General features: G+C 39.8%; 1 protein-coding gene across 1 annotated transcript in view; it reads right to left on the bottom strand.

The window, feature by feature from the left end:
* The window catches only part of PTPN1 (protein tyrosine phosphatase non-receptor type 1), a 43,555-nt gene extending 29,354 nt beyond the window's left edge, over nt 1-14,201 (bottom strand). Inside the window, exon 1 of the mRNA XM_082491127.1 lies at nt 14,124-14,201. Coding sequence (XP_082347253.1) covers nt 14,124-14,186 — 63 coding nt within the window. The 5' untranslated portion in view covers nt 14,187-14,201. The remainder of the gene's footprint in view (nt 1-14,123) is intronic.
* Between the last annotated feature and the right edge of the window lie 788 nt (nt 14,202-14,989).

Here is a 14,989-nt window from a genome sequence, read left to right as displayed (position 1 = left end):
TAGTGACCCGGAGGTTGGTATTTTGAAGCCATTTTTGTTCACATGACCGAAGAAATGCATTAGAAATCAAAATATAGTATTAAATGTACAGTTTGTCTAAAAAAAATATCTTGGGCACACAGCCCAAGTTTCTGCTACATAATCATCTTCTGAATACATTACATTACACAGGTGAGACTTTCAAAATGCCGACTGTCCCACTGTCAAAATATCATTGAATTTACATGGCAGAAGTAGTGGCAAGCCAACGTTGAACATGCTTGAATATGAACTAATGGTCAGATTTCAAAACTAAAACATAGGTGGCTCTACATGTACCAGATTCTTATTCTGCAGAAACAGGTACAGCAGTGATGAATAATGAAAGATGAGGAGCAACATGCATTATCACAGTGCATTTAAAATTGGCATTCACAAAATAATTCATATTTAAGCCATCACATTTTTGGTTTATATGTATTATGCCAGTTATTTTATTAGTATTTTTATAAACAGGAAAGGTAAGATAATAATTTCTTAAAATATATTTCTATTGGTGAAAGCATATTCTTAAATCCACTTTTCTAGAGACAACTACGAAAAACTACCCTAACATAAAAATCTGTGTTAAACCTTTAAAAGAACAAGCAAAGCAATACAAGTAAATGTTTAATATGAAAAAGTACTCAGTTCTAACACAAGTAAACTGTTCATTACTTTGAAACATTCAGCAACTGCAGTCAGAGTTTAAAGCAAGTTTTTTTTCTCTCATGGCTAAGAGGTGTCACTCTGTATAAATTATTTCATTCACATTGGACACTCCAGTAATCTAAAAGCTAAATAAAACTTTCTAATATATTTGTAAATGTTAAGGGAATAAAGTCACATCGTAACTATAATGTGGCACATAGACCATGTCAGTATTATTTTTGTATTTAGAATACTATGGGACAGGCAACAGCTTTATTAGCAACTTTCTACTAATTCCATCAAAATTCTCAAAGTTATGAGCTCATATGTAGAGGAAGTGCTAAAACACACAAGAAAGGAAGTGGCAGGAATTGTTAAATAGGAAGTTGTGAACTCTGCATTACCTACGAAAAAAAAAGAAAAAAGATAACTACATCTTATTTAGTGGTAAACTTCATTTCCTTGAAGATGTTTGTACCATTCGTTGTTTTATTGGCTTTCTTGAGATGCAATTTTAAAGCTAAAAATGTGAGAGGGCTACTAGATTTATTTAGTATCAAGAAACCTCGTTCATTCAAAACCATATGTTATAACACATACCAGCTCCATAATGCAAACGGGTTTCCCTCCTGCATTCTGTTTCTTCCCTAAAAATTAGAGTGTAATACAAAATCCCAGCAAGTTCTAATCTATGGCATATAGAATGCTTCACTCTGTTGGCCATTAGTAAGAACACAGGCAATGGAACTAAAGATTCATTCTGCCAAAGCATACTTGTTACGCTATTAACAAAAGCTTTTTACCATTTCTAACATACTGAGATTCAAGTTTAAAGAGAACGTACAATTAATAGGATTGCACAAACCATGTTCATGCCTCTGTGTGCAGAGAAATGCCGAATTCAAGCTTTGCTCTTACAACAGAACCAGCAAATAATGATGCTTTTAGTAGTTATGTTTTTCATTATACTGCCCAAATACATATTTAGGAGCTTTAAGTAGCTGCAACTGCTTAAAGTTACAAGTATTCTTTCTTAAACTAATTTCAAGAAAGACTTTTGGACTGATATTTGAAGAAATACACTGGATTACAAATTCACATGAACAGCTTGTTTCAGTTGGGATCTGTTTAACATGGCTGTGATGTTATAATCACAGATGCCTACTTCACTGTACTTATAATATTCAAATTTGGAAAGGAAAATTTTAGTGATGATTAAAAGCATACTGAATTCACTGAATAGTGCAACCTACAGGTTGCCAAGCTACTGCAATGCACACAAAAACCTGCTGAGAACAAACAGTACTGCTGAAAACAGATGTTAGATAAAGAAGAATTAGGATACTCCTGTTTTCACACATGACGGTCTAATAGGTGCTTAGGAAGCCAACGTAAGCTAAGCAAGCTTAACATTAAAGCTTATAGCTTTCTAAACTTGATCTATGGATCAAATAAATTTTGGGGGATAAGTCAAATACTGATGCCACTTCCCCTATCCCCGCAAACACTTATTTACCTGACTATATGACTGTCAGGTCACGTAGGGGCTGAATAGCCCATGTGACAAATGCACAAGCACGTTGGTTGATGATGGGGATGGAACAGACTGTCCAGCCTTCACATGGCTCCAAGACAGAACGGCTGGGCACCTCTGTTCTACCCCAAGGTTTAACAGAAGAAATTGCACTTCAAGCTGAATGTTTACACAACTATTTCCAGAGTAGTAAACTGTTCTAAGAAATAAAAAGAGAAAAATCAATACTTTTTTGGAAAGAGAAACTTAACCCTTAAATGCTGACAGCAGAGACTGACATACAGAGAAGTTAAGTAGCTTAGATCTGAGGTAGGTTTCTTAGCACTTTGCTTTACTAGCTGCCCTTCACACACAAATAATAATGCATATTAAGTCTTTAGTCACAGTGGAGATTGATAATGCGTTTTAGTTATCATTAGCATAGTTTCTAGTATGTGATAGCATTTAGTTCTCACACAGGAAAGGTGAAAAGTGTATCTTCAGAAAAGACAATGCGTAAGAAAATCTACCTATGGCCAACAAGCCCGAGAACTTCCTGTGGAAAGATACAACTCCTCCCTTAACTCAAAACCAGCCATACCTTAAATGCTAAAATTTATTCTTTATTTTATTATTTCTCCGAGTTGTAAAGCAATACTTTAAGACACTGACACACCCAGTCCTGTGTTACTAGAGATTGTTTTAACTGTCATTGCAGTGAGAGAGAGCTTTCACCTCCAGTTGTGCAGGTCATCTCCCCATCTGAAAGCAACTCAAGAGTTTAAAAAACAAATGTCAGTGTTAAAACAGGCACATCACATAATCAAGATAAGCTTTCACAGACATCCTAACGTAGGACAGATTAGCACTCTGCACTGCAGTACATGAAAAAGACTGCAAAACTCGACAAGCTAGGCCTTCAAAGGACTATTTAATCCTCCCCATGCTAATGAAACAGATTTGTGAGTGAAAGTAAGTTGCATGGATCAGATGAGACAAAAAAAATGTTTTGCCACTTCATGCATCTACTAATACTGCTAGCTTAAAATAATTCCCTCTGAGAACACCAATTGATTTAGCAAAGCCAAGCAACTATCACAATTTCTGTCTTTACAATGACAGCATCTTCTCTGGCAATGCACAACTCCTCTTATGACCTATACTCCTCTTTTACAGCCCGGACACAGCGCTGTACCTAACGCACCACACCCCACTGCTCCTCTAGACTCTTGCTCATCATGTTCCACTTCCTCTCAGCCCGAGCCAGTTATCAGTCTTGACTAAACATGCTTTATAATTTGGTGGCTATCTCAAACCCCCATTTCCAGTCTTAGCATGTATCTGGAACACTTACAGAAAAAAAAAAAAGTATAAAATGCAGTAACTTCCAAACACCTTTAAAAAACCCTTCACTCCTATGACATCCTTTTCCGTTCTCCTGCCTCCAAAAGACCATCACACTGAAGGCTTCTGAGCAATGATCCACAAATAAAGGTTATCAACTACTAGAATCACACACTAAGTGCCTCCACTTACAGAAACAGTGGTGAGGGTAAAGCATTTTTACTAGAAGATTGGGTTATTTTTCTCTAAGTGTTCCAAGATAGAATTTTGCACATAAAGAGATAGTTTTATATGGAGAACACATTGCTAGCAAAGACTTTAGTACCAGAAAACCCTAAAGATGTAGACATTATTACATGAAAACAATAAACGTTCGAGTGCTTCCTCCTAACTCAGAAGCAATATTAACTTATCTAGCTACTCTTAAAAAGACAATAAGCAAGTTTTACCACTCTAAATCCCCACTTCATGTGGTAGAGAACTTAGCAGACACCACAGTAAATAAGGAATTTCCTGCTCTCTGTCAGTCACAGCATAGTAGCCTGTACACCAGACTGCATAAAGCAATCAAGTAAAGCCCAGCAAAACAGATTCATTTCTAATGGAGGTTCTGAATGGTAAGCTTTACACAAATTATAAGCAAGAAATCAATGGCAAATAAGCTGTAAGTTAGTAGTTTCCATGAAGCCTTTCTGCTCTGCCTGCTTCTTGACAAGTCTTTAAAAAGACTGGTAAGATTAGACATCTCCACTAATGCTCCCATGTCGGCTAATAAATCCAGTAACTTAGCAGCTGGAAAGATTTTACATATTTTCAACCTCCTGTTCCAGTCTTTCACCTCTACTGAAAACAAGACGACTCTGATGGACACAGAGCATACAAGCTCCAGAACCTGGGGGTATCGCCCCAAAATGGCCTTATTCCTGAGCCTGCCTCGAAGAGGACAGGTGACCGCCTCGGGGTTTTGAATCTCAGGCTGCTTAGACCCTGCCTCCCCCAAGCCCAAACTACCCATGCCCACCACCCACCTCCACCCCTGCTTGCCTCTACCAACCAGATCCAGACTGCCACACGCTCTTTTATAGTTTAGCTGTCTGTTAATAGGTGTCAGTTATGAGACTGATTATTGTAAAAGAACAGAAAGCAATTGCTATCTAAAAGGAAATTATTAATGAGCCATCTATGTAATATTGCTCACTGGCAAATCAAACCACCACCCCTCCCAACTCAATATTGCATTTTTCAGTACACTACCAATTCAACCACAGCTGATGTTGCAATATGCAAGGATGAAAAGGATGGGTTTGTTGATTCATAACACAGGTTGTCCCCCACATATTAACTATACTAGTTTTGAAACAGTATAAGGGCAGATATACTCCGGTCGTGAAACCCTCCAGGCCAATTCTGAGAAGATATCAATACTGGGAATGAAAACACCATACAGGTTGAAACAAGATTCTTGTTCATGTCATCCTACAGACACTGCTGGGCACTGCAAAGTTCTAGGTAGCAACTGTGATTTAATATGAAAATTCTCCCTTGCTAGAAGTTTAAGAAATAGGTCACAATGTTGCTTTCCAATTTAATTAAACTGTAAAGGGAATACATTTTCTGAGGTTGCATAGCTGTCTCTTCCCCCATCCTTTGCTGGTTAAAAATCTCCCTATTTTTCTCCCGTTTCTGGAAATATTCAGAAAATTGCTAAGATGTGGGTATATGTATTTTGCCTGTTTAATAAGCTATGTAATATTTTTCCGGTTCTTGCTCCAATGACCCACCCTCTCCTTTCCAAAAGAAGTTCCTCTTACTAAAACTTCTTGCTTATGTTAGAGTTTTGTTTTTCCAGTAGCACCCATCTTTAGTCATTTATGCCTGCACAACGCAGAGCAAGGATGTACAATTCTACACAAGGATGGAAGAGTTTTAGCCCTACTTCAAGCAGCTGCAATGACTGTACAGAAAACAGTGGAAAAAATAGGCCCTACACAGTTTAATGGAATTGAGATCTTCTGAACTAGTATGGGTTACTTTTCCCATCAGAAAAAGGAAGTATACTCTTCCTCAGTAAAAAATGCACTTTTAAAATAGATTTCACATTTTACTTCCTGTGATCACATTAAAAGGTCACACTATTTATGCTGCTGTAACCTGTTACTGTGGGATTAGAAATGATATAAACAAGCAATTCTCATTCAAATGTGCATGAGGGGAGGTTATGAGAACATTCCTTTTTATGTGTAGACCACTTGTTCTTGTTCCAAATAAATATAAAGAATCCGAGAAACAGAGTGTCTTTTGTAGAACAGCTCACAGCATCAAGTACTTGATGAATTAAGCACTTCACAGAAGAAGCATAAGATTCTGGGAACTTGAGATACAAGAAACAGCACCTGAAAGATCACAAATAGAACAGCTACTTTAAGTTCAAAATACTGCTGTTTAGTATCATTTTTAACAAGCAATTATTTTAGTCAAAAAAGTATAGTGAGCTCTTTTCCCAGAGGGTACAGTTTCCTCTCTGCCTGCAGCGAGACCTCCACACTCGCCACTGGTACAGCATGGGAGTTTTCTGTAATTGCATATATCGGCAGAATGCAAAACTTGCTTTGTTGCTGCTTTATTTCCTATCTCTACTTACACAGAAACTGTTTTAACCTTTTTCTAAGTACAGGAAAAAGACTGCACCACACGATTCAACAATCTCTTAACAGTTGGTGAGACAAGCAAATCTTCCTCGGCATTGATCTCTTCACTCTCAGTGCTGAAGCTGACATTTTACCCCTTGAACAACATGTTCCCAAAGCATCCACAACAACCAAGAGCTGAGACAGCTATGGAACTACTTAAAGGCCCAGATCCTAACACGGAAGGAGACTAGATGTCCTATATACAAAGTAGAAATCCAGTTTCAGTCCCTAGCAATGGAAACAGGCCTCTGAAACAGGCCTTAATGTATCAGTATGCTACTTAAGTAAATCCAATATGAGATTAATGCCAGATTCAGTGGAAAGGGTTTTATCTCTCTACTTTCTTTCATGAAAGAGATGCTGATCTAGGAAGCAGGACTGTCCAAATATTTTTTCATTCCAGAGGTTAACAAATCAGCAACTAAGGTACGTGTTCAGTATCAGTGGTACCAAAAAAATTCTGCTTAAAAGTATAGTGTATTTTATCATGCCAACAAGGACAGGCAGGGGACAGCAAGAGAGTATATGTTAAAAACAAAAGGCACCAAGAAAAAAAACCAAACCAAAACAAAAAACCCTACAAAAAACAGAACACGCACACAATTTGGGAGGAGGAATCACATCTGAATTAGTGTTGATGATAAATATTTTGAGTTGAAAAATTCAGAGACTCTAGCTACCACAGCTAAAACCATAGATCTCTAAAGTAAGCTGCCTGTATTTACGTAGCTTCCACAAGTAGTTGCCCTTTACCAACTTCTTGCTCCACTACTTATGAATGCAAAAACAATAACTTATGGAAATTATGTGCTTATCAGTCTGAATTCTAGGATAAAGTATTGTGCAACGTGAAAGCATACAGAAACAGAATCTAAAGAATTAGAAATAAGAAAAAAAATGAATTAAAAACCTTTCCAAAAGTTTCATATTATGCTAGCTCATTTTCCTTCCCAATAAAGACATCAGATTTTCATTGCTGTCCTACGAACCTTTTTTCTTAAACGCGGAAAGCACAACCCCAGTTTGAAAGTAGATCAGCTATTACTATTAGCAGAATCACATGAATTTCCAAGAATCACTTTTATCACTTTTTCTTAGTACAGTATGACAGGCAAGCTGTTGAATCTTAGCTCTGTTTTGCGTGGGTGAGAGAAAAAGCACATCTAAATTCACAGGGTTTGGTAGAAAGTGAATTGGCATTTGTACTACATGATCTACAAAGTGAACACACAAAGGCATTCTGATGCTGTATCATAGTGCCTCTCCCAGCTGAACCAGCAAGGGCATGTCTACTGGCACCAGAAAGATAAACAAAAAAATGTTTCTTGTGCAAATCAACATGAAACAAGTTGACCAATGACTAAAAAAGAAAATAAATCTCAATGGTAAGTGCTGAAAACATCAAAGCTTACAGATCAGATCAAGTTTACATTATTAATTCTGAACATTGCAGAGAATTTGCTTCTACGTTTTCATAAACTTGCTCACTAGGGTTGCTTTGCTCTGACAGTGATGCTGTACACGCTTTTACAGAGGTGCAGAAAACAAGCGTTCTCGTCTAATAGTTCTTGTCTAGTCTAATATTTTTAAAATAACAAAGTTCTAAATTTATGTAATCCTGTAAAATGTCCAGACACTGACAGCACTTCAGATCAGCACTGAAGAAGATACAAAGCCTTAGGCAACCTATTAGAGGATTGTTTGTCTTGTATCTTGTATCTCAGTTCATACTAACCTTTTTCCAAATCAGTATTACAGAAATAAGCAGTATTAAGTCAACTTCAATATTAAATCCTACACTCGGGAACAATCTAACTAACCACACCAACTAAGGGGTTGGGGTTTCTTTTGTTTGTTTTGTTAATTTGTTTGGTTTACAGCACAATACTGAATTTTCAAGTATTTATCAATTTGTTGTTAATAAGCCTCCTACTCAACTCACATTTTGAAAAACTTTCACTCTATGCAGACAGCTTATCCCTTCCACTGCTGGACAACAGGCCTCTGTTTTAAAAAAGTAGAACAAAATTGCAGGAAAGACTATGGTCAGGGGAGAAAATTCTACGGTGTTGAATTGCCTCAAGCATTACAGGAGCCGAGCTTTTTGTCACACAGTGCTAACCTAATTTGCAGGTACTTTAAAAAACCCAAACACACAAACCCCAAAACCCTACCAGAAAACTACTTAATATATCATTAGCAAAAGCATACTGATACTATATGAGTGGTTTTGGTTCCTCCCCTTCCATGTTACAAAAGGCATGAAAGTTATTTTGTGTTAAAAAAAAAAAAAAAGCACCCTAACACTTTACTGAATATAAATCTCATTTTGCATATGGGGAGACTAAAGAAAAAAACTAGTTTATTTGGCTATGGGAAAACAAATTCAGATGCATTATCTGGTGACGGAAACAGCCCACCCAATTCCCACATTCACTGGAGTATAAGCGTTAGCATGACTTCAAGCTTTTACACCTTTTTAGAGATTTTTTTTTTTATTGTAAACTCTTTCCTCCTCCATTTTCTTTTAATTAAAGATGTCCACTTTGAATCATACATGAATTCTGAATTTTAAGGAATCAGTCAGTATCCTCAGATACTTAATGAGGCTAAATTCACAATCCAAATAGATTATTATGTCATGCTCGTGACAGTGGCCTAAAACCTGAGCATTCATGTTTACAAGAAAGTAGCAATGATATTTCAGTGTAAACCACAGCTCAGAAAGTCTCAGACCCTGGAGAAAGTCCATTTGCAAAGCAAGTATTACAAGAAAAGATTTTGTTTTAATGTTTAGTTAACTATAGGATGAACTGTTAATTCAAACCTACCCAAAATATTTAGAAAGTTATTTAGTTTCAAAAATATTTGGTCTACTACTACCGCATTTTATTCTCTACTTACAAGGGATATTTGTATTTGAATTTAACATCATTTGGTATAAGGCCAACACTGCATTCTCCTTAACTGTCAGTTTCCTTCTATATATGTAACCTTATAGCAGACAGAGAAAGAAAGAGGAGTAACTAACTTGTGGAAGAACACACTAAGACCATAAAAACCTTCTGAAGGTGCTCAGAAGCAGGTGTAGTACTGTCTGCACATTGTATGATTTGTAGATTTTTAGCAAATTACATCCCCTTAACATTAAGCCATTACAGGCTCCTTTTTTCAGTGGTCTACTTACAGCAATACTATCGCAGCAGATTTGGATTCAAGTACTTCGATTTTAAACTCTGAAAATCACGCAAAACTAAGTGGCTCAGTAGCTCCATATAATAGGACTTGCACAATCTCACATTTGCCTTCAGTAGACACAATTGGTCGTGATCTGAAAACAGTTAGTAGTATAACTAACCAACGCATTGCAGTGTCCTGAAACATTCTCAGTAGCACAAAATATACTATCACTTGCAATTAAAAGTAAACTCTGGTTTTCACGAAGAGGATATTGACTTCACAAGCCACAGAGACTTAGCAACTTCACCACTGTTAGCCTCTCCCACATTTGTATCAAGATTCAGTGGCTGTATAGGACTGGAAAACATGGAATATCTTCAGCTGTACTGAAGGAAAAAAAAGAAACTCCTTGCAACTATCAGTGCTAAACTAGCTTTCCATAACCAGAGCCAATTAAGCTAAGCCTCAAATGAATCAACATAGCATGAATTAAGAAGTGGCAAGGCATGCATGCAGAGACCTGCATTTTCAAGTATCAAGAACTGGCAGAATAAAGCACAAAGATGCATTCATAATAAGTCATTCTCATGCCACAATTTATCTGCTGCAAAGAAGTTTAAAGTTTTTTAGCACCAGAGCAAAAAGTAACCCAAATGCTTATAGACTGCAGCAGCACAAAGTCCAAACTCTCACTGCTGCTTATAAACCAAAAAAACTAGTACAACTTCCTGTTCATTTACTTTAAATACACAACACAACCACACTATTATGTCTACAGGGTCAACAATTTCACAGTTTACTTTCAACATGAAAATCTATCTACATATTCTACAAATATTTTTTCTAGAGACAGTGAATACATAAAAAATTTCCCATGCCTTTTCTTTCTTGAGAGAGAGATATCCAAAATGTCCATGATAACTTTCTATCTTCCTCCCATAAGTTAGGTAAAGCTTATTAACTTTCATAATTTGTAGTATTTTAGTTTATCTTAGAGAGGTTTGGAAAAAAAAAAGAAGTAACATTTGCGTTAATATTAAAGTACCCTCAAAAATTAATAAAGAAACTGAGAACAGTTATGTGTCTCTTACAGGCCTGAAACGAAACTAACTACACTTCAGCTTTCCAGAGCACACAGAGCAGTATAGTAGTTCTGTTTTCAGTATATTCACATCCAAACATATTTTAAAATCTAGATCATACCCAGTTCTTTCTTATTTTATACTCTAACAGTGCACATTTTAGTTTAATTTTGCTACCTCCACATAGAAAACTCTGTATGAGCTGTTCCCACAGCTATTTCTGTAAAAACAAGGGTCAGCTCTGCCTCCACCCACACTGTATGGGATCCCTAGTTGAATGGTAGATCCATAAATAATTCAGACCTATCTTTACTGTTACTGATAAGCACATCAAAGTTAGTATCATTAGCCAACATACTAAAGTCAACATATCTCGTTTATATAAACACAAGAAGCAACTCTACCTGTATGAGGGTTGTGTTTTTAAGATAATATCCAATTCTATCAGCATGTGTAAGAAGTTAGAAACTAAAATACCTCCTAAAATTCTGAAAGAATATAAAATTACTATGAAAATCTGATAGTACACTGACTGAGCAAATGAAAATTCAATGTTTCTTTGATATCCTGGACAAATATCTGTATCTTTTCCCCCCGTGCTCTAACAGCAAGCCCAAACCATGCTTTTCTTAGCTTTGGGCTATTGCTTTTTTGTTGTGACATCTCCAGAGTGAATGTTTTTCATTCCTATTGATACTTCTAATAATATTTATGCAGGGTGCGTATCATTCACTTACCCTTAAGCATTTCTTTTCTGTTGCATACCTTTACCACAGTATCACATTGCAAAGCTCACACTTAACCTCCTGTCCATTTTCCTTTAACTTCTTGTTTTATGGAAGAAGACTTTAATTTGAATAGGCACTTCTTATGCTTAGATAACGTCTCATTTTATTAGTTATCTTCTAAGTATGTTTCTCTGCAATACAAGCAATGGCCAGAACCAGACCAGTCCTTTTTACCTACTGGGTCTCTGAACAGCCTTTACATGATCTCACAGCTCATAGTTCTTGTAGCAAGCAAACCTAGATGAAAATAATGGACTGTACTGGGCATTAAAAAAAAAAAACAAACAAAACAAAACCCAAACAACCAAACCCAACAAAACACAGAGAACTTCATTAGTGTTCACCCTGTTTTGACCAGCCATAGCAGAAAATAGTTCCACTACACATGCAGCACCCAAGACATGATTGTCACAATAATACCTACGCAAGGTCTTCATTTAGAAATGTTTTTGTCTCTATCCTGTGATTATTTTCAATTAAAAAAAATAACCTAAATTTTATTCTTTCACAACTGAGCTATTATCATAGCTGAACATAGCTTCCCCTTGTCCAAAAAAAAGAAGCTTGGACAATTTTAACCCTTCAAAGTCACATGGTACCCAGACAAGTCTCCTTGTAGCCATCCTTCTGATTAGCTTCACCTCCCTGTAGTATTCATAATGCCTCCCCTAGATGCCATGCAGTTCTGTATCTCTAGATAATAGATTTAGCCAAGAAACAAGAGGAAATAACTGTTAGTAAATTGCATTATGCTTCACTCGGAATACTGGTGAACATTTCTCAATTTTAGCAGTTACAATCATAACACCTAGACACTAGATGCCTGTGGCAAAACTAACTTGGGGGAAGACTTTTTTCTGCACCAAAACCATACATTATTCTACTTACTCCATTCTTCAGGAAAAGATTGGTATTTGTAGGAAAACTGCATGGTTTATGTCACAGCTCAGATATCAAAAACACAGATTATAGTGAAGTACATTGTTCTTCCAGATGTACACAATCTGCCAAGATGTCACTTTCAACAGCTGATATTTAAAAGCAGGATGCAGTTGAGAAACTGAGTTACATGACAGAGATGAGCATACTTACAAATCAATCTTAAGAAAAAAGAAAAAAACAAGGAAGAAACCCACCTCTCAATGCTTGTCAATAGTTGGATGCAAATGAAAGAATCACTTTACTCTTTTTTTTTTAGTTGAATTTTAGTCCTCAATCAAACCTCGTGCTGTGCTACAGTCTGAGCAGCCTACTGAGTCAACAGCATTCAAAGAAAGTAGGACAAAAATATCACTGAATGCTGATCCCCCATTGAAAAGATGCCACAGTCCCTCTTTCTCCTTATACATTTCACTTCTGTAATTAAATTGCACCCGTAGAAATATACTACCTCCATTACAGAGCTATATTACTCAAAATCATTTCCTGAGTACTAAGCCTGCAACATACCAAATCGTCAGGAACAGTTTAGCAAAAACATAACGTCATATATATATACACATGACTTTCAACTGATACAGTCAGCAAGCACTGAAACTCTGCAGGAAATGAAATGCTCTAACAAAAAAAATGGACCTTCTGAAAAGGACACTCAAAATTTCATGCTTCTTCTCTAATTGCCAAAAAAGCTGGAGATGTTCTTTCTGCAAGTTACTACTTTTAAAACTTGCCTGCTGTGATTCTGAAACTGGAGTTCATTTATTTTGCTTTTCTAAAACTCCACTCCTTCTTTTAAATATCTATTGCCAGAGAAATTCATAGTGAAAGTGAAGCAAAGCTCAACTTCTATGTTGCAAATACAAACTTAAAACTCACTAGTATATGCAATATACCAGCTTAAATGTTCAAATGGATTTTACAGTAATTCTGCCTGATCTGACTGAACACACCTGCCCAACCATTCACATACTTCATCTTCTCTTAAAACTTCATTTTGGATAAATGCGTAAAGATCTTTTTGAAGAGAAAAGCCCTAATTTCCATTGCTTGTATGTGTGAGGCTGGATCCAGTCTGCAAATATTCATTCTTACAAGCAATCTCGTTTGCCACACAGGTTTTTTAAAATGTCACAAAAAAATCTAAATGCAGTAAACAAAATAATAAAAAATAGTAACAGACAATTGCACAAGTATTACTAACAAGCTGTTTTCACGCTCAGTTCTATTATTAAAGCGGCTGAAAAGCTAGATGCATGCAATGCTGCCCATCACTGTTTCTCTGAAAAAAAAAAAAAAAAAAAAAAAAGACGAATACGATACTTAGATTTACTCCCTCAAGGTTAGGAAGGGGGCAATTTTAAAAGGTTACCGGGAACTTATGTCCATGCTTAGCTCCAAGCGGAGCCTGGAGCGCGAAGCTGAGGGCGGCTGAGGGATCTCGCCGAGGCACCTCCTCGCCGCGGGCTCGCTCGGCAGCGCGGGGGTGCTGCCCCGCTCCCGCCCCGGGCAGACCCGTCGGGGCCCGGGAGCGCAGCAGGAGGCCCCCGCCCCGCCGCACAACGGGCTCCCCCCGGCACAGCCCACGCGAGTCCCGAGGAGTAGGAGGTGAGGGGCTCTGCTCGGCGGGAGAAGAGGCGCTCCCTCAGGGGGTGAGGGGGGGCCGAGCGGGGCCTCCCTCTGCCTCCTCAGCGCCGGGCGAAAGGGGAAGGAGGACGCAGCGGAGCGGTGGGGAAGGGAACGGTCCCACCCAGGGAGAGGGGAGGCGGAGGGCAGCGCTCCCCCCCCGCAGGGCCCTCAGCACGCCGCGGGGGTGGGGGGCAGAAGCAGGCGGCAGCAGAGAGGGGGTGAGGGAAGGGACGCTCCCCCCTCCTCAGCGCCGGGGATGGGGGCAGAGCCGGGTCGGGCGGCTGCCCCTCACCTGGTAGATGGCGGCCCAGCTGGCGGCCTGGTCGAGCCGGTGGAACTCCTTCTCGATCTCCATGGTGGGGACGCCGCGCCAGGCCTGGCCCCCCAGCGCCGCTCCCACCCGCCGTTCCAGCAGCTCCGGCTCCAGCTGCTCCCGAGGCCGCGGCTGCCCGCTCTGCATGTCACCCCTCCCTTCTCCCCGCCGGAACTACGCAGCCCGCCCCAGCGACGCGACGTCCGGGGCGGCCCGCAGCCGCGGGGGCCCGAGGGGCGGCGGGAGGAGGGGGCGCGCGCGCGGGCGGCGCCAACGGTCTGTTAACGGTCGCGGCGGCGCGAGCGCCCTGTGGCGGGGCTGTGGGAACCGCTGCCCGCCCGTCCCCTCAGCCCCCTGAGGCGGCACTCCGGCAGAGAGTCGCTCTCGGCAGCAGGCGGGGTGGGCTGGGGTACCTCCTCCCCCTCAGCAGCCGCGCCGCCACCCCGGCCGTCCCGCCCGGGGCCGCACTGACAGGTAGGGCGGCCTCGGCAGGGCTGAGGGGCCGCAGGTTGGAGGTGGCAGCGGGGAGCCCCGGCTTGTGCTCGGAACGGGGTCTGGCTGGGGAAGGAGCAGCCAGAGCCAATGGTTGTAGCTCTTCGGGCCCCAGGCTGGCGTCTGCTGGTTTCTGAGCCGTGAGGGGGTGCTTGAATTGTGTTTTCAAGCTCTTCGTCTGCGGCAAGAGGGTCAGAAATTCTTAAAATTCTCATGCGGCCATCTGATTGCAGAGGAATGGCTGTAAGGCAAACGGCGGTCTGGCAGCAGGTGCCCGATCTGGCAGTGCAGGGTACTGGGATGTGTGTGCATGGGCTTGCTTCAGAGGTGGGAAAGACAACGGTGTGCTCTCT

This window comes from Vanellus vanellus (genome assembly GCF_965231255.1).
Source record: "Vanellus vanellus genome assembly, chromosome: 15".
Taxonomy (NCBI): Eukaryota; Metazoa; Chordata; class Aves; order Charadriiformes; family Charadriidae; genus Vanellus; species Vanellus vanellus.
Note: the sequence above shows the minus strand (reverse complement) of the source record. Positions and strands in the feature narration are given on the sequence as shown.